Below are 20,150 nucleotides of genomic sequence, written 5' to 3'. Positions count from 1 at the left end.
AAGTTGTCAAGAGAAAATATAAATGTATCTTTGAATCGGGGACAGTAGAATTTTAATAGGATGCAAGTCCTATGGCTCTACTGCTGCGCACTATAGTTCTGCAGTTTGGATGTAGTTTCAGACACATGATTTAATAATTAAAGTTATTTAGAAGCATATTAGTCAATTTTTCATTTAAAAACAAAGGATGGGCAATTTATAATTCTAGGGCATGAGATTACAAAAAATAAAAGTAAAATAAAATAAATGAACATCTATAGCACACACAATATCACAATATATTTCACTGACCAAAATATTTTATAAAGATAAATCAGATATTTATTACGGTAAATTTATATTTTAAATGTTTTCATTTTTTTTTAAAGTAATCATTTGGTTTACTAGTAAAGCTCTAGACTAGAAATTCTGAATGGTAGCCTCTGGCTACCAGTCACAAAAAAATGATAGCCACTTTTTAAAAAAATATAATCAGCGCAAAAAACTAAGGGAATTTACTCTGAGTTACATTACCAAGGTGGAGTTGACTGATGCGCTAAACATCTCAGGACTGGAAGAATGTTGTCTTAGCATGATATGCGATTTGATTTTTAACAATTAAAGAAACATATAGTCGCCACTTTTGGTGACTAAGACTAGCCATTCGCAATGAAATGGTCGCCTGTTGCCGATCGCTAATCTAGAGCTTTATTTACAGGGGAAAATAAAATAGATGGCATAAATCCATTATGCTTCTAAAACATAGGAAAAACAGCAATTGCTCCTCTGGATTGCTAAATGATAGCAAGTCTTGCTCTTGTTTCATCTAAAAGATTATTATATATGAGACCAACCACTGTAGAAGGTGTACATAAATAGTTATCCTAAATTTGAAGGGATATTAAAAGAAAAAGAAATTATTTTCATTGGAAATTAAAATTAACACTTGAAAACGTTAGGCCAATTCTTTTACTGGGCCATTCCAAGGAAAACAGTAATTTTGTCCTGCACGTGACACTTCATACCTTTCATAAAAAATAATAATTTAAAGGGATGATGAACAAAATTTTGTTGCTTAAGAAATCACAAATGCATGTGTGACTTCTCAAGCAAAAACTTTCTTCAAAAATTATTTATTTTTTATGAAATATAGGAATTGTCACGTGCGGGACAAAATGACAATTTTCAATGGAATGGGCATATACATATTTTTTTTCAATGGTTTAAATAATTATTTCTAAACTAATGAGACATGTTTCCCTTACGTTGGAACCATAGCTTTCAAAATCTAAATTTGTTTTGTCATTGCTTTATTAATAGAGCAAAAATATGAGCTTATTCATAAGCAAGTTACTAGTGGTTGACTTTGGATGTCCCGCACGTGACGCATGTAAATAAATTTCATTCTAAATATCAAAATTGTTTCATAAAAATATAATTATGTCAGGAGTTTCTTTGTATCAAGTGTAAAGATTAAAAAAATTACTTACCCCTGTTTCATTAAAATATTAAGAGATATGACAAAATGTTAATGAAATTTAAGCGTATTTTTGTCCCGCACGTGACGGTGGAATACTATGAGAAGACTATTAATGGAGTTATAGATTTGGATGTTACCAGTTAGATTAAAAAAAAAAAATCTGGTAATTTAATTCTAAGGAAGATAGTTAAAAACTCACAGTTACATTAACGGGTTCTTAAATGATAAAAATGCTGCTTCCGTGGATTGATCACTGAACGCCCCAAGTCTTCATCAATGGCCTCCTTGTCCTTGTAGGTAATGCATGCAAAAAAAAGGGGGGGGGGAGTGTGGAATGAAATATCACAGACCCTTGTGTATGTATGGGACCTCTGTATGGGGGGGGGGGGGGGCGCTCATGGCACAAGGTGCACCATTTAAAATTTTAGTGGAGTTTACTTGGCCTCTTTTTAGGGTTGTCTTGTTCTTGGTGCTTTAGCATTTGAGGAGGGTGCCATTGCTCTAGAGGGGATGGACAGCGCTGAGTATAATTTTGTTTGAATATCAGCTCTGTTTTTGAAAAGGCACATATAAGACACTTATAACTATTTTGAATGTAAACATTATTTTCAATGAGCAGCAAAAGCACCTTTTCTTTTGAAAGTCCTGCAAACTTGGGATATTCATTTATGTACACTATGTATTTTAAAAGAAAAGCTAGACAATCCAAATGAATAGAACTTTCAGATCTGTGGAAGACCATCATGTCTGTACATTTCAAGACATCTTATAATGATTTGACAGACAATTTAGTATTTTGAAGAACTATCAATAGTTTTCAGTTTTTAACAAAACAATACTAATTTATTTTTAGTTCTTTAAACATTTGGGCTTAAGCCCAAAATGTATCGGTAATTCATATTACCTCAGTCAGTGGAAGCAGATTCAAGCAGTTGTTGCCTTTTATACCTACGAGCACATTTTGGGCAGAACTTGTTGGCATCCATACAAGTGGCATGATACACTGCAAGACATTTCTCACAATGGTACGTGGAATCGACGTCAAACGGATAAATGGGCTTAGGATTGTTACATACTTCACAAATAAAACCTTTCAAAAGGCACAACTGACATTTTGAGACATGATTCTTAGCAAAAACAATAATTTTCTGCAGAGTGTTAGCTAAAGTTCCATTAGGAATTTCTAAAAGATCATCAATAGCATATAAATGCACATGCTCAAACAGGTATTCTCGAGGCCACAACCTTGTTCTTAATTCCTCCACAATGGATTCTTTACAGGTGAAGATGTAAGAGCGCAAGAATGTCAACTGGGTCCTCAATAACTGCATCTGAGCCATTTCTTCAACAGCGTTATACAGACAAGGATTTATGATCTTTATGTCTAAGATAGGATCTTTGACCATTCTTAACAAAAAAGCATGAGACCTTTTTGATACAGGATACTGTTTAAAATCCCAACTGTGAACCATTCGAGCTGGAATGTAAAACTCGTCATTCTCATGGCAATCGTAACAATAATTGTAGCCATCGAAATTGCATACACGTGCTTTACCATAAATCATTCCAACTGGACGTCCACAGGCGCAACATTTGAAATTTTGACTGTCTAAGCCTTGCTCTGGGCAAATTTTATCAATAATGGAGAGCATTCTTTTGGTTTCTACATCAGCCCCTTCTGTTGTCAAGTACTTGGGAACAATTTCAAAATCAAAATCAGGAGACTTTGTACTTGAGGAAAAATCCTACAAAAAGAAAAAAGACAAAAAACATAAGACTACAACAGTGGTTCCGAACCTTTTCTGTAGATTCGGCCCACCAGTTTGGTAAAAGGAAAACTGGAGGCTCAGTAACTACCAAATAACTACTATACAAGTAATATAACTTCATAATGGAATGATACCAATGAAGTTGTTTAAAAAAGTGGTTTAAGAATTTATTTACGCAATATTTTAACTAACGAGTATTCGTCATTTGAAGTTAATTTCAATTTCTTATATAATTTTCTTCAAATGGAATCCAATTCAGTAGATTTCATCTTCAATTTATGTGATGTTCTCTTTGAAACGTATTCTTTATTGGCAAACAGCCATGGAGAGCTTTTGAGTAAAAACACACCTCAGTAGTGAATTGTCAGGAAAAAATATTAGACCCCAGGATTTATTTTGGCTTTTACAATCTAGACCGATGTCCACGGCCCAGTACTAAGCTACCCACGGCCCCAGAGTCGGGCTTAGGCCAAATGGGCCCTCTTTAGAGAGAGCCCAATAGTTTTTTTTATCTCTTTAGATAAAAAGGAAAAAAATCATGAAACTAAAAATGCTCAAACATAATAACACTACTGATGTTTGATCTGAGGTTGAGGAGCTACATTCCATATTTAATCCAGGGTCAAGCCACCTGTACCTCTTGGTCAGGTGAAATGAACTGGATTTCCAAACTTTTTCAATTTGTGGTACCCTTTGACTAATTAAGAGTTTCTCGCGGTATCCAAGACTATCTCTATGATCAACAAACTACCTAGTTGTACCATAGTCACTTTGCGCCATCTCTCGTCTCTTATTGCCCTGGGCCCAAGGCACATTGGTCAACTTCACAAAGTTCTGTTAAAAAATTAATGTAAGAAGAAGTTAACTCGACACTGTCAAAAAATCTGTGATGATGAAAAATATTTAGCAATACTTAAGACTGTAGAAAATTGAACTGATCATTAAATTTTTTGATGAAATAAAATACCAAGTAGAAAAGTAGACCAAAATGCCCCATCTCCCTCTACGGTATAATCTTGAATACCACTTACCCAAATTGTACTAATCTACCACCATCATTATTTTGGAGCAATTATGGATAAAAAACCCGTCAATCCCAGCATAATGTTAGAGCCCCCCCAAAGATAAATTTTGATAGAAATAAATTTGTCATCGGACCAACGCAAAAAGTTAAATTGTAGCTCTTGAATTTTGCAACTAAGATTAAATGTGTGCAGTTGTGAATTAATGTTTAGAAAGTGCCTGAGGGAGAAACCTTTAAGTCCCTTTCATCCCAGGGCTCCTTTTTGTCATTGACCAAAACCTGCCCCATCCCTCTCCTTGTGAAGAAGAGAAACTATTAAAATCATGATACAGCCCCACTTAGAACATTGCTATATTACAAGTTATCACTTTTTAGGTCTTCAATTTCTGGGAAAATAGGGACTGAGAAATAGGGTTTCAAAACAGCCATTCTTCCCCAAGTATCTTAATACATAACCTAAATTTAGTTTTAAAACTCAAGTGCTAAAAACTTCTTGGGAGAACCGTCACCAAACCCAGACCTTTCCCACAATTTGATTTAAGATAAGATGCGTTAGACTTTGATTTGAAAAAAAATTTCAGGGGGAGGGTCCTCAAACGCTCACTCTTATCATAACATTTGGAGCAAAGATGGCTGAAATATTGTCTGTAAATTTTCCACTTAAAAAAAATTCCGGCAAAGATTCCTAAAATCCCCTGCCCCTTAAATTGGCTTCTTCTACAAAATAGGTAAAGTGTCAATTATCAGTCCATTTTTGCCAAAAGCGGAGGACAACCTCTATTAAGTTCCTTTACCTGTCGCTGTCCATCTAGGTTGTGCCAGTTATGGTACTGTTTTCTTCCAAAAATATCAAAAACAGCAGTTCTAATAAGATTTTTTGAAATCCCAATTGCTGGCTCAGGGCCAACAAAAGGGGTATCAGAACCTTTCCAATCAAGGTAATCAGCTTTATCATTTCCCTTCATCCCAGTTGGTCCAGGTACCCTGCAAAGAGTCAGCTTTGCAAGAGTGCAGAGCAAATTACAGCAATAAATTTTGAACTTACTTCACTCTCGTCTTCGTCAGATTTTCCCATTATGGAAGAAAATGTTTCTGCCAGTTCCGGGGTGCCAATGACAACTTTGCTCAGATTTTTATTGTAACTCTGCAAGAGAGAATCATAGCTCTGATCAATATCGGCTTCTTTCTGCTCCCGGTCCTGCTCAAACTCTGATGACCAGCCACATTTCTCGTTGAGCTTGTTTCCCAGCGATCCAGTCCTTGTAGAGTGATCAGGAGAATCATCGCTTATTTCCCTGACAAAGTCTGGAACAGAATCGGAAGAGGAAATTTTTGAGCAAGTCTCGTCGTGCTGATGAACATTAGGCTGCATGGTTGGAAGTTTTGTGTAGTCCGAAACATTATTTGTTTCGTTGCTTTGAGTAAGTTCTGTCATGGGAGGGGTTGAGACAGCCCCATTTGGACTACTTATGTCATGAGGCTCTGCTAAAGTTTCTGTTATTTCATGATGTCTACCTGATTCAGATGTGTCTTTACTTTCAGAGGATGATGCTTCTCCTGTGGCATCTGATTGTGTTGCAACGGAGGACCTATCAGCCTTGTGCTTGAGTGCCTCAGTTTTGATGTACACTTCAGCTTGAGTTTTTTGCTCTGTGAAAAAGTCGATCACTTCAACTGCAGGCATTACAGGCTGTGGTGTGATTGGTGGAGTCCATAAATTTGCCAGAGTTAATGGCAAATTATTCCAAACGTTTAAAGAACTATTGTTACAAGAAAACTCAAAATGAAACACACTAGTTCCTTCTAAAAGTTGTTTCATGATGTCGGATTGCTCTTCGTCCAGCATATACGCTGAGGAACTGTAATACTTTTGCAGGCTGCCCTTATCATTCAACATTGTTCCTATGTAACTAACTATTAACCCATCGTTGAGAGCAACTCTCAACCAAGCCCGACAACGTCCAATGTCGGTAGTGATTTGATTGAAATTGTTCACTTCCAAAATCACATTTTTGTGACAATATTTTGCAACTACGCTCCAAAACTGTGGCTCAGGTATTTTCTCACTATTGGAACCAAATACAGAAGACACTTTTGCGGATATTTTATCCTTGAGGCCATGGATAAATACAGCCTCTAAAACGTAGCACAATGCGTTCGCTCTCTCGTCGCTATCAGGAATGTCAGGATTTTCTAAATTGCCCTCTTGTAAAGCACGGATCGAACGACGTAGTTCTGTTGTCAAATTTTTCTTTATAATAAGATCTTTAGCAAAGTCTTCAATACTAGGAAGAGCAGCCTTTTTCCATAATAAATCCATTTTTACTCTATAATCAAATACATAACTCTCATTCATAAACAAAGCGGAGATTGTTCTTGGTTGAAATGTGATCAATGCCAAAGTGTAAACAAACCATGGCCACTCTCGATTCCAAACGAACTTTCGATACAAATTGGTCTCGTAATATTCTCAAGAAATGCTATCTATGCTAATAGATACTTTTCTAAAAATCTTAACGATATCAAAGGGTGAATAAATGTAGTTTGATTACACAGAAAGGGTTCATGGATAATGCTAGTCAACAAGCCTTATCAGGATGAGGTCATACTCAACTCCAGCTGATTGGTTTTTCCAGTTTGACACCGGTATGTAAACAAACAAATCACAATGTGACCTGATATTTGGAAAGGCCAGATTTCTAGAAATTAGAATGAGTAAATTAGTTTTAAAACGTTTTCATCTAAAATTTGTAGGCACTACATCCAGAAAATTTTCATCCTGTGCTGCGCTGGTAAGAGATTGACTTCTTAGAACTTAATCGTTTTCTCTTTATTAATTTTTGCTTTGTTGGCGGCTCCTTTCGTTTGGGGGGGGGGGGGAGGAGGGGGTGTAAAATTACTGAACTAACATGTACGTATGCGTGTTTTTTTCTGTGTGAAATTTACATTGAATTTTTTCCCTTTGCTCCCACCCTTCCGTAATGGAGGGGAGTCTCGGGGGACCAAACTCGTCCCTATGCCGGTCCCAAGCTCGTGTAAATGGGGGAGGGTTTTGCGATGGTGTAGCATCCATGCATGTAGCCACTCTTTACTTACGTGTGAGAATATCTATATCTGTTCAGTGGCTAACTGAGTGAGACAGTGAGTAGGCAATGGATGCCACCGGGATCTGGTTTGTACCTGGGTCCATGGTGCCTAGAGTCATAAGTGGATTGGGCTGTTTCTGAAAGGCAAAAGGGGCCCGGGCTTAACACTGTACCACGAGAAACTCGAAAAAGGTCGCAAGGTTCCTCGTTGTGTACCCTTGCTCCCCCCCCCCCCAAAAAAAAATATTCGAAATGATACAGCTGTTTGTTGTTAAATGCCTATTTTAAATTTTCAGTATTTTTTAAATGCCAGTTGCGAAAGCCACAAAGATGTGAGCTACATAATAATTGAGACACCTATTTTTTTTTTTTTTTGCCTTTATAGGTTAAGTGATTGTATGTAAGCTGCCCGATTATTTGTTTACGTTTCGGGCCAAGGTCAATAAATAGTCGGGAGAGCGGGACGACTGACATCATGCCCAAAAACTAGAGGAGAAAATTTCTACTTTTGAAATTCTTTCTGCCAATATTTTGCTTTGTCCTTTGATTTTACATTCTAGTGAAAGTTCTAGTTTTTAATGATCAGGGGTAAGTTCGGAAAGATCAATCCTAGGGTTTTTCAAAAAAACTTTTTTTCAGCTACAGTCCAGGACACCCCCAATTTTTTTAGACTCACTAATAGCATTATGCTGTAAAAGTTTGAGCTTCTTACTCAAATTTTAAGAGGGTGCTCAATGCCCCTTAATTTAACATTAGCCGTAGCATACAAAATATCACAAATTTAGAAACATATAATTTCCTCAGCTGTTTTTTGTAAATAAATATTTTTTTCAACGTATATGCATATTACTCTTGTATATTATAATATGTAGCATTGTTTTTTCAGTTCTATGAACTGAGTAGAGATTATTATCTTTTAGTATGGCTTGATGTATATTTTTATTTATATTTTCATTTATTTATTTTTCATGTTTGCAGGCTGCTGTTAGCAAAGATGTTATTGAAAGTTTGGAAAGACTTGCCTTAGTAGATTTTAGCACAGAAGCTAGTATTGAAAGGCTTGAAAAGGCTATTAAGTTTGCGGATCAGTTGATGGAAGTAGATGTTTCAGGTGTTGAGCCAATTATTAGTACTGTTTATGAAAGGTAACTATCATAATACTGTTCATATCAATGGTGTCTAGTGACTTAATTTAGCGGGTGGGCCGGCTGTGTAAAGTATTCACAATAATATTTATACATATAAAATGAAGAGATTTATAGTTAGTAATGCTAAACAATAAAATATAGTCCTTTCGCAGTTTCTTTATTTTGAGTTTCTCTTCAAGCGTCAAAGTTGAAATTGGTAGTTTTAAAAAATAATCCACTTGATATTTTTCTAAATTTTAAGGTAAACAATCTAAATTTAAAGACACCCAACCCATGCAACTAGTAATACACAATGAGTGCAGCATTAATCAAACAATTATTACACTCTTGATACCAACATGATCAGTTGATCACGCAGGAGCATTAATTTCAACAGTGGCGTAGCAATATCAAAACTGAATGTGAGCAGCTGAATTTTGCGAGGCCCCTCATTATAACTAAAAATCACATTTGAAGCATATAAAAGCTTATGTTGCATTTACTGGTACAGTACCCGCCAGGGTTGGCAAGATTTTGGACACTACAATAAAAATCCTAGTTTTTACTGTCCTGTCCTAAACCTTTGTGTCCAAAACTGTCTGAAAGTGTCCAAAACTATTTTTTTTAGAGAAATTGTATTTTGTGAGAAAAGTTCAAGAACAAAATAAAATGTATCAAAATAATGCTTAATATTGAATATATTGAACAATTTGACACAAAATTATTCAATGTGAATTTTCAACTTTTTTATGCAAGTGATTTTAATCTAGTTACAAAGAGTTGAATTCTTGATTAAAATTTCTGTTTGTATGCATGAGTTTATTTATTTATTTATTTTTATTTTTGATAATGGTAATCAAATTTCCCTATATTTATGCATGTGTGCAGATGAAAGCAGGGCTGACAACGTTTTTTTACAGTCCTGTTCAAAATCCGTTTGTCCAAAACTGTGCATAAACTATTTTTTGAGAAAATATATTTTGTAAGAAAATATCAAAACAAAACAAAACGTGTCAATTTTTTTTTTTTTTTTTGCATATTTATTGAGTGTTAACAATGACATGAACACAAATGTTCATGTTCACAAATGTTAACAATGAATTCAAGTATAAATATATATGTAACTTATTTATACAGCTGATTTTAATCTAGTTATGTAGAAGTTCAATTCTTTGTTAACAATTTCAATTTGCATGCATAAGTTTTTTTTCCTTAATACAGTCAAACCTGTCTAGAACAATACTCTGGGGACTGTGAAAAAATATCATTATAGACAAATTATCGTTGTAGACAGTTTGAATAAAAAATTTCAAATTCAAAAAGTAGTTTTATTGCCTTAGATAGAGATTAAAATGAAAGTTTTGCGAAGTAAAAAGTATAAAACTGTATCAAAGATATTATGAACATCAGTTTATTTTGTAAGAAATTTACAGATTTTTTTTTTTCAAAAAAATGTGTTGATTAATTTTTTCGAACTTTTTAATGCAAATTACGTCAAAAACGAATTTTGCTTAAAACGTCGCCTTTCCAAATCACATGTGGAATCTGTCCTTTACAAATGAAAAATGGTTCGAAACTGAAGGGGAAACAAAACTCCCTCATTCCTAGTTGGGCGCCCTTTCCAAAAGATATAAAAAGCTGTACACACTTCAATAGTTGCGTCTTCCCCCTCCGTTTTACCTCTAAGCTACAAAATGGTAGGCTAACATAAGAAATAATCAGTTCTTTTCTTATCTCGCATTCCAGACATTATGTAGTCGTGTTTTGAGACAGAAGAAAAAAAAATCAGGTTCTTCAACCAGCTTATTAGAGAGAAAAAAATATTATTGTAGACAGGTTTTGTTAGAAAATAAATACAAATAATACAAATACAAATTTGACGACCAGCAACAGGTTTTGGGCCCAGCTAGGTTGGTCCTAGTCAATTAATTAGTCCTTAATGAAGATCAATGGCCCTCTTAAAGCTATCCACCCCCTTGCTCATTACCACCTCTTCTGGTAAGCTATTCCAAGTGCCCACGACCCTACTAAAGTAGTAGTTTTTCATAATTTCCAAGTTAGCCTGAGATTTAAATAGCTTAAAACAATGACCTCTCGTCCTGCTATCCCTTCTAAAATTTAATCCATTTACATCTTTCATTTTAATAAATTTAAATAACTGAATCATGTCCCCTCTGACTCTCCTTTGCTCCAGGCTATACATGTTAAGCCTATTAAGTTCGGTATCATAATCTAAATCTGAAAGTCCCCTTACTAATCTAGTTACCCTTCTTTGAACCCTTTCCAATACAAAAATATCTTTCTTCAGATAAGGCGACCAAAACTGAACAGCGTACTCCAAATGAGGTCTTACTAAACTCCTACATAAAGGCAGAAGAACTTCTTTAGATTTGTTTGAAATAGATCTATTGATAAACCAAAGCATTTTGTTGGCTTTGTTACTAGCAATACTGTACTGTTGACTAAACTTGAAGTCCTGATTTATTAAAATACCCAGATCCATAACATTTTCTGCTTGATTAATGACTGAACCCTTTAAATGATATCTCGTATGCTTATTTCCATGACCTAAGTGTAGCACTTGACATTTCCTTACATTATTAACTGCCGTACCCCATTTATCTGCCCACTTAGTAATATGATCTAAATCCTCTTGAAGCTGTTTTACTTGTTCTTCATTTTCGACAATCCCCATAACTTTTACATCATCAGCAAAACAATTCATGCTTTCAGAAATCTCTTCATTGACGTCATTCATAAAGATCATAAACAAAAGAGGCCCTAAAACTGATCCCTGAGAAATCCCGCTTAAAACATCACTCCATTTAAAATGACTTCCTCTCACAACTACTCTTTGCTTCCTACTAGTGAGCCAATTTCTAACCCAAAGTAAAGTTTTTCCTACTATTCCTATGTCAGCTAATTTGCTGAGAAGAGCAACATGTGGTACCTTGTCAAAAGCTTTTTGAAAATCAATATAAACAACATACACACATTTTTTGTTATCTAAAGCTGAGGTAACCTTGTCGTAGAAATGCAATAAATTAATAGCACAGGATTTAACTTTCCTGAAACCATACTGGGTCATGGATTTTGAGTTCTAAAACATATATACTTACCAAAATGATTGGGTACAAATTTTACCCATTTTAGCTGTTTTTCACGCTTTTATGCATTATAGCCCCAATTTTTAATGCTTATCCAAAACTGATTGCATCTGCTTCTATAAAACTCACTGGTTTTTGTTTACTATGTGATTCTATTGCTTGGACATTAACAATTCCCTTCTTTTACTTCATATTGTGTGGTTGAAAGGTTGCACACGCGTCATTTTGCCATGCCCACTCGAAACTTTGCATCCAATTTGATTCAAGCCAATATCACCTGTGAAAATTATTATTAAGTTTCACCAGTGTTTACTTTAAACTTATAATGATTTTTGAAAATAAAATTGGTCTAATTAGTTTAGGAAGTTTAAAATGGCGATAAAATATGAATACGTATCATGTAATTTTTTCTTTTTTCCCCTTTATGATTATTATGATTTTTTTTCGTCAAGATATGTTATGATTTAAGCAAATTTGAGATTTTTTAAAAATTATATTTATGTATCTTTCGTAATATTTTGGTGATCAGGTCTTGTAAGTTAATTACTGATTTTAGATCTAACTTTTTCAAATTACTGTTGAGATTTCAATCTTTTTACATCTTGCTCATGTTTCAATCATTTGAGAGGAAGGAAATTATTTTGATGTATGCAGGCTTAGGATGACAAAATGAGGAAGAAAATTATTTGTATAACTTGTTCTACTTTCATTTTCATTTCAGGAACAAAAATTTGCGTGATGATGTTGTTTTAGAAGCTTCAAATAGAGAAAAATTGATGAAAATAGCTCCAGTTAAAGAAGAATTTTATTATGTTGCACCACCAGGTAATACTAAAGAGTGTATTTCACAATTGAACATTTTGGTTGACTTTTCATTCTAACAATTTTTCTGTCTATTTCTCATGCTAACTTAGTAAGCCTAGATTCATGACAAAAAAAAAAAAAAAAATGTAGATTTTTTTTTCACGAAACTCCAAACTTGTAATTTAAATGCTCCTCTTTTTTTGCACAGTGCCCCGAAACGTTCTTATCCTCATATACAGTAGAATACCATTGTAATGCATCTCTTCGGACCAGAGGTTGTGCGTTAAACAGGTTTTTGCGTTAGATCATTTCACAGATTTTGAAAATGAAGAATATTTGCTCAGTAGAATAAGTTTTTACTGTAATGAGTATTAACCCGTTAGGGACTGCAGCTCGCCGAAGCCAGCGCTCCCTCAGGACAGCAACTGATACATGCAGACTGTGCGTACAGGCCGGGGCAATTTCTCCCGCTAAGCCTAATTCGCAGTTTCGGAAAGTACGCATTACATAACAATGAATACAATGTACACTTCGCCTAGAAACGAAACCGTTTTTTAATACATGACAAAATACGTATGTCATAATTTCAATCATAACAAAAAAGTTGAGTGAACTATAAAAAATACAAAATATATTGTTTTTTACTGTAACTAAGATTATTAAAATTAGACAATATATTTTGCACAAAACAGGAAAAATATTTGCGCTTAATTTTTGTAATTGAAGAATATTGTAACAATTCATATTTTAAAGCCTCATGAAAAATTTCAAAGCACTGAGCAATGTGCATTGCGCATTTTACACTCATAGGTAGTGTTTAGTCTTTTATTCTGCTTCGAGCAAACGACACATCTCCGTCTAAATTCTTTGCCTTTTTTTAGGGTATAATTTTAGAAAGTATCTACTGTATGAAGAACTAAAATAAAAATAATTCATAGTTGTTTCAATGTCGTCCGAAAGATCCATAGATGGATCAGCTATAAATTTAGATATTTCCTCCTCGTAAAGATGACGTGTTCACCATGGCTACACAAATGAATCTAAAAGTAAAACCCCTTTCTAGAATATCTCTCATGAAATCCCATTATAAATGGAATTGAAACTAGAAACATCCATTTCAAAATGAGTATGCGTTTCCCTTTTTATTTGCTAGCACATGCTCTATCAACCATTTTCGTAAGGGTTCCCAATCGTGACAGTCAGCACCTCTAAGATTCGAAGCCAAAACGTGTACAGGCTCTCACACCTGCGCGGGGTAGCTACATTCGATATTAATTTACGTCTGTTATTTTCATTTCACTGATCTGTAATTTTGATCATTTATTTGTAGCACTATGCACTATATGTGCAATAAATTTTATTCATTTCCAATGAGTCCTTCATGTTGTTTAAATTTTCACAAACATGAGTGTATTTAAATAGCTATTTCTTAGTTCTGTTAAATTCAATGTTTTTCTTGTTAAGTATCTGTTCAAAATAGCATCCAATAGTTTTGAATTTTTTCTACAGGTGCATTTTCAAGGAATCAAGATGAAAAGTAGAAACCTATGTTCTGTTCGTGTTTTTTTTTACCAGATAGTTATTTATAGTGTATCTTCCTTTTTAAATAAATATTTATAACTTTACAATTGTTACAAAACTTACAAGAAACATATTTATGTTTCCAGAATCTATTTCATATCTAATGCTAAAACAGTACAGTGAACTCTTTCTACCTATCTGAACACTCCCTAATGTGAATACCCCGATATTCTGACACATTTTGATAGTCCAGGTGAAACTCCAAAGACTTAACATAGGTTGGCCTCTCTGTATTCTGAACACCCTAAAATATGAACACCCCAGTATTATGAATGCTATTTTTAACCCCGTTCAATGATTACCTCTCTTTATACTGAACATATTCACAATCGGTACTCGAAAACTCCTATGAATCAAGATGTAAAACCTGAAATACCTTCTCAATTTTATCACAACGGGAGAAGAAATGTTTCCCTGTGTATTGCTGCATCACACAAAAGCATTCAGCTGAGCAATATGAGCCATGAAGCAATTTCAGTGTGGTAAATTTCTATTTAAGGAGGGGGGAGGGCATCCCCTTACGCAAGTATCTCTGCAATAGTGAACAGGCATCTGCCATCTGGATAAAAAAAAAAGAAGCATTTTATTCCAAAAAGACAAAAAGCAGTGTCGCCTACGGGGGAGGGGAGGTTAGAGGAGCGGGTGGTGCCATAGATCTTTAAAGGGATAGATGGGCCTTTCTCCTACAGCGCAATATATTTCGCCCGAAAAAGTGGGGTCATCATATTACTCTTCCGCGAATCACGTGATCATGGGACATCGACGAGACTCCCTTCTCCCGGGCAAGAATAATATGACAATGCAAAGCGTCGTTTAAATGCTAGTGTTGTCTGATGTCTGAAGATGTTCATACACTACTGTAAGTAATCTCCTACCTTTGGGAATCTGAGCTTTTCTAGGCCTTGTATTTGACTTTTCCCCATAGGCGGATTTAGGACTGAGTTCCTGGGGGGGCAGGATTTTTTTTCTTTATTAGCAACATTTTTATTGCACCCCACTCTCATGTTTTTGTCTGCTTCCTGTCATGCATAAGTCCATGCTTTACTTTTTTGTGTGTCGTTTTCATTAATGCGTGTTTTCATGCTGTCCTTTTTGAATTGACCGTAAGAGAGGGAGCTGGTATTAAGAGAGTGACGCAGGGCTCCAATTTTAGGGGGCCGGGGGTTTCTCCCCCAGAGGAAATTTTGTACAATGGATATAAAATTCTGCATTTTGAAGCCTTATAAAGGTTGATTGCATAGACATTGAAATTGATAACTAGATTATACAGTTGTACAGTATTGTCCAAACTTTGTAAGAAACAGCCATTTTAAGTTTGAAAGAAAAAATAAACTATAGATTTCTCATTACAACAACTTTTTTAAATTATAAGTAGTGCAGACAACGAAAAGGAATAGAGGTAGTGTATATATTTTTTTTCCTGGCTAAACAGATTAACAATATGCAGTAGAAGTAATTGAAGCCCACTTAGCTTAGGATTTTCAAAGAGTTATCTAATTATTTTCAAGGACTCTAGAATAAATAAAATTATTTAACGCACTTCATTTGTACTTTCCAGTCTCTGATATTTTAGTACTTGATTGTAAATTTTTACAGTCCTGTTCGAACTTTATGAGAAATAGCTATTTTAAATTTAAAAGAAACCATAGATTTCTCATGACAACAACTTTTCTTTAGTTTCAAGTGGGGCAGAAAACGAAAAAAATTAGAAGTAGTGTGTATTTTTTTCCATGCTAAACAGATAGACAATATGCAGAAGAAGTAAGATAAAAACAATCAATACAAAAGAATTTCTAAAATACTGAATTCGGGATTGAATAAAGAGCAAGATATGAAACATGTGAGTCACAAAAATTTATTTCAAATAATATGTTACAAACGTGAGAACCATGATTTTTACATTTTTAATACGGGATGTGGCAAGGAGCTGAATTTAACATATTTTGGCATTCCTCCCCTTCAACCATTTGTTAGAAATTTTAAACTTTAAGGTTTGTAGCCACACATTTCCAAATATTCAAGGTTTTCAAGCACTTAAAAATGAAATTAGTTTTTTCAAGCAATTTCCATTTTTTAAAGAACGAATCATGTTTTTTTTTTTTTTTTGGAGTTAGGGACCAACTTCAAAGCAGGGGCCCTAAGCAATAGTTTGTTTACCTTATAGGCAAATTCAGCCCTATTTGTAATTCACTCTTACCTGCAAATTTGTGCTTGATTTGTTTGTAATTTTTACAAAAATTCGTCAGTTTTTACTTTTAAAGGACTTTTACGATTTTACCAAGCTTTGTTAGGTTTTTATAGAATTTTATAAAATTTCAGCAAATTTTTCCGAAACTTTTGATGACTCAATTATTTAGTTTTCAATAATGACAAGGTCTGACTCACTTAGACTTAGATAATTATGACTTACCTTACTTTTTAAACAGTATTTATAAAGTAAGTAAAATTGTACTCTCCCTCTAAGTAAAAAAATTCATTTAATCAGAATGCTCAGATAACTGAAATTTATTCAGTTTGCGGTAGTATTTATTTTCTCTCTCTCTCTCTCTCTTAAAAAAAAGAAAAGAAAAAGAGAGAGAGAAGGGAAAAAAAACTATGTCTTTTGTTTTTTAGAATTTCTCAAATTGCCAATTAATATACTAAGAACATAAATATTTATTGTGCATAAATATACTTGAAATGTGGACACAAATCATAACGAGTAGATCGGTCTGTTAGCGCTAATGGGGGGGGGGGAGTTTTTTCCCTTTTGCTTCAGGTTCTAATTTGTTAAAATAATCGTCAATGATTATAAGTGTTGCAGCTTAATGTATGGCTTGTTTAGTTTATATTTTCATTCATATACTTGCCCAAATGGTTTTCAGTCCAAAATAGTGAATTTAGACACATTTTCAGCATCCCAGTGACAGTTGTACTATTCGTATTTAATGTTCGTCCCCCCCCCCCCCCTTTTTCTTTTCTCCCATCAGAAAAGGACATTCGCTTTTCTCTTCATTTTCATTGCACTATTCAAAAAAGAAAAAATCATGATTTTTTTGTTTTAAGATTTTGGAAGATGTGTAGTTACTACATAAAGTCGTCCTAAACCTGGGGGAGCACTGCCCCCTATAAATCTACCCATGCCCTTCTAAACTATTCAAAAAAGAAAAAAATAATAATATTTTTTTTTTTAATTTTTGGAAGATGTGTTGTTACTACATAATGTCCTCCCAAAACTGGGGGGGGGGGCATTGCCCCCTCTGACCCCCCATAAATCCGCCCATGCTTTTCCCCCCAAGATGGTGACTTGCTGTTCTGCCTATGGATTATGAAAAGAAAAAAAAAATTGAACGAAAATGGCAGTCTGACTCCTTTATGAGGTAGTTTCATAGCCTACTTTCTTGTACAAATGCCTACAGCTGGAGAAATCAAATGAAAAATTAAGGAAATTTTCAAAAATTAGTAATTTTTGAAGTGAGACAAAAAGCCCGTTTTTAAAAAATCTAACAATTTGCTCATCTGAACCCCTTTTAATGCTATTAGTAGATATTTGTTTTTGCTCAGAAGAAATTTTATAATTTTTCGAAAATGATCTTATTGCACATAACGTGCGTATAAAATGATGTTTTTTTCTAATAATTTCATTAATTGAAATTCTGATATGCTCATGCCTAGCGCCTCCTCTACACGTCTCGCCTCGTGTTGTCTCCATTTCTGGCGGTAAACTACACACGAGTCAAAGGAATGTCCTGCGCCATGATGGCGCCGCCATCTGTTCGCTCGCGGAATATTCTGTTTTGTTTTTAACTATGAAATGCTAGCGTTGTTTTATTTTAGTACATTTATATGAAATATTTAAGGTTGCAAAACTAAAAATATTAGAAATTCTTAATTGGGCTTTATAATTATTTATAAAACTTAATTCTCAGGTTTTATCTTAATTTCCCCTGTACTTTTAATAATTCACCTGCACTTGAAATAGCAGTATTAAAACAGGGTTGCCACGCCACAGGCAAACCTGAAGAAACAGGGAAAACACAGGGAATTCAAAAATCAACAAAAAAACAGGGAAAATCCAGGGAATTTCGAAAATTTCCTCAAAAACCTGGAAAATACAGGGAATTTTTTTTCCTTCTTAAATTAAAGTTACAAAAATCAATTCCCAAATATATAAACTACCAAAAATTAAATAAATAGTAATAATTATAATGAGAATATTAATAAAGTTCAGAAATAAAATAAAAAATGGTAATTTTGCTTGAAAGTTTTTTTTAAAGTAAATATTAAAATATTTATCATAAAAATAGAATCTTGAATTTCATGATACTTTAGAGTGTATGAAATTAGTCGTCAATAATCATTGTTCTGGGTCACTTATACACTTGTAGGTTCATGGGTATGAGAAGTTTTTTTTTGAATAAAAAGTTGAATATATTCAACCACCATGCTATTATTTCAGTTATTATGAATTCTTATTTATTTTCCCTTATTTATTTAGAAATTTGTGTTTCGTTTTTTTACCCTGTGGTGAAATTATTAAGATATTAATGTTCTTTTCCAAATAATCAGTGCTCGCTCGTTTGTAATGTTTTTTTTTTTTTCATACAGATAAAACACGTAATTTTTTTTCCAAAATTGGACTTTTTTTTTCCTTTAACTTTCAGACTCTCCTTTCATTTTTCAAAAAAAAAAAAAACGTACTACCAATTGGTTCGATTACATATGTATAAAGGCCTACTAATAAGAAAATAATTGTCATTGGCAACCAGCTGGCTTGATTGTTTATCGAACTTTTGGTATTAGCTATCTACGTTGTCCCTTAGTAATACCCACCCAAGGCCGTATCCAGAAATTTTTTTCGGGAGGGGCCCGGATTAGCACATTGCCATAACACACACACACATATAGTATATATAGACACATCAAACGCATAAAAATGTTAACATAGAAGACTTCTTGTCTCTATTTTTAATGATTCCACTGTTTGGACTGTTGTTATTTTAATTTCTTATTATTTTTCTTATTCACCTTATAGTGGTAAGGATAACAGGAGAGTGTCCCTTTAAGTCGGATGTAGAACATCCATAATTTCAGGGGATCCGGGGTTTTTTCCCCCCGAGAAATTTTCGAAAAAAAAAATCTGTATTTTGAGGTCTTATATTAGGTAATTGAGACTACAAAAATATGAAAAAAAAAAAAAAAAATAGGCAAGCAAAGTCTTTTAAAAGTTATACATTCTTTTGCAAATCAAGATCAAACAAAATAAAAATTGCTCGCTCGACAAATCATGGAACTTAATGGACAGAGAGGAAAACCAGAGAGGAGAAAAGAGAAGCACTTCGTCATCTGCTCATATCGACTTTTAGTGAAGTTCGTTTTTGATCACTCCCCTTACCCCCATTTTTTTTTTTTTTTTCATTAAATGCCCTATAGTATGAAAATTGTACAAAATAGTTTAAAAGAAATGGTGTAGACATTCAGAAAATAAGAACGGAAGAGTAATATTCTGGCCATTTGGACAATTCATACTTTATTTTCTTGATAAGATACAAAATTGAAGAAGTTTTCAAGGAATTTCAAAAACTTAAATAATTTTCAAAGACTCTCGAACAGTTGAAATTATTTGAAGCTCTATATTTACACTTTTCAGAAGTTGATTGCAGTCTTACAAAATGATTATAACTTTGTAAGACACACCCGTTTTAAGTTAAAAATAAATGCTTGAAAAGTAATCTACACTCACCACCTCAAAAAATAAATTAATATTCTTAAAGGCTTACTTTATTAAAATGTACAAAATTAAGCATGTAATCAAAAGTATGACAGGATTAAAATGATAGTTTTGATCATGTAAATATGTTACGTCTCTTGTTGAAGTGTATATCAAAAATGTTTTTAAAATGCTATCCGTAACAAGAGTCATTAGCAATCAGTAATGGACCAAGGTGTGAAAAAATGAGGACTTTTTGGATTTTTTTTTTTTTTTTAAATTTGTATAGTGGTGTGGAGGGAAGGGCGAAAAGAAGAGGAGGTCTGAATGAAAGAAGATTTGTATAACAAGGTCAAGTGATAGTGAAGGAGGAATCAAAGGAAGAGTTTTGATTAGATAGTTCTCGTTTCTTTATTTTTTGGAGATAACTTGAAATTTCGGGGGAGGATTTGTCCCGACGGTTCCTGCCCTGTCTACGGCCCTGGTATGCAGTAGAAGTAAGAA

General features: G+C 33.9%; 2 protein-coding genes across 2 annotated transcripts; one reads left to right on the top strand and one right to left on the bottom strand.

Moving 5' to 3' along the window:
- Nucleotides 1-2,364: 2,364 nt before the first annotated feature.
- LOC129234409 (pleckstrin homology domain-containing family M member 1-like) lies at nucleotides 2,365-6,572 on the bottom strand. Its single transcript, XM_054868406.1, has 2 exons — nucleotides 5,298-6,572; nucleotides 2,365-3,204 (listed from the first exon to the last, which is right to left on the bottom strand). Exons 1-2 carry the CDS (start codon nucleotides 6,570-6,572, stop codon nucleotides 2,365-2,367), a joined length of 2,115 nt encoding a protein of 704 aa, XP_054724381.1.
- Nucleotides 6,573-6,875: 303 nt separating this feature from the next.
- LOC129234408 (glutamyl-tRNA(Gln) amidotransferase subunit C, mitochondrial-like) lies at nucleotides 6,876-14,020 on the top strand. The gene is made up of 4 exons (XM_054868405.1): nucleotides 6,876-7,044; nucleotides 8,317-8,483; nucleotides 12,294-12,397; nucleotides 13,886-14,020. The coding sequence occupies exons 1-4, from the start codon at nucleotides 6,964-6,966 to the stop codon at nucleotides 13,915-13,917; spliced, it is 384 nt and encodes a 127-aa protein (XP_054724380.1). The 5' UTR covers nucleotides 6,876-6,963; the 3' UTR covers nucleotides 13,918-14,020.
- The last annotated feature ends 6,130 nt before the right edge of the window (nucleotides 14,021-20,150 follow it).

The sequence above is a fragment of the Uloborus diversus genome, chromosome 1 (genome assembly GCF_026930045.1).
Source record: "Uloborus diversus isolate 005 chromosome 1, Udiv.v.3.1, whole genome shotgun sequence".
Lineage (NCBI taxonomy): Eukaryota > Metazoa > Arthropoda > Arachnida > Araneae > Uloboridae > Uloborus > Uloborus diversus.
Note: the sequence above shows the minus strand (reverse complement) of the source record. Positions and strands in the feature narration are given on the sequence as shown.

What these genes read in the sequence shown, in the direction of transcription:
- LOC129234408 (XM_054868405.1), top strand. Translation starts at nt 6,964, where the DNA reads ATGAGTAAATTAGTTTTAAAACGTTTTCATCTAAAATTTGTAGGCACT. An exon ending in TTTCATCCTGTGCTGCGCTG is followed by an intron (nt 7,045 to 8,316) that starts GTAAGAGATTGA and finishes TCATGTTTGCAG; the next exon opens with GCTGCTGTTAGCAAAGATGT. An exon ending in ATTAGTACTGTTTATGAAAG is followed by an intron (nt 8,484 to 12,293) that starts GTAACTATCATA and finishes TTTTCATTTCAG; the next exon opens with GAACAAAAATTTGCGTGATG.
- LOC129234409 (XM_054868406.1), bottom strand. Translation starts at nt 6,572, where the DNA reads ATGGATTTATTATGGAAAAAGGCTGCTCTTCCTAGTATTGAAGACTTT. An exon ending in CTGACGAAGACGAGAGTGAA is followed by an intron (nt 3,205 to 5,297) that starts GTAAGTTCAAAA and finishes TTCTTTTTGTAG; the next exon opens with GATTTTTCCTCAAGTACAAA.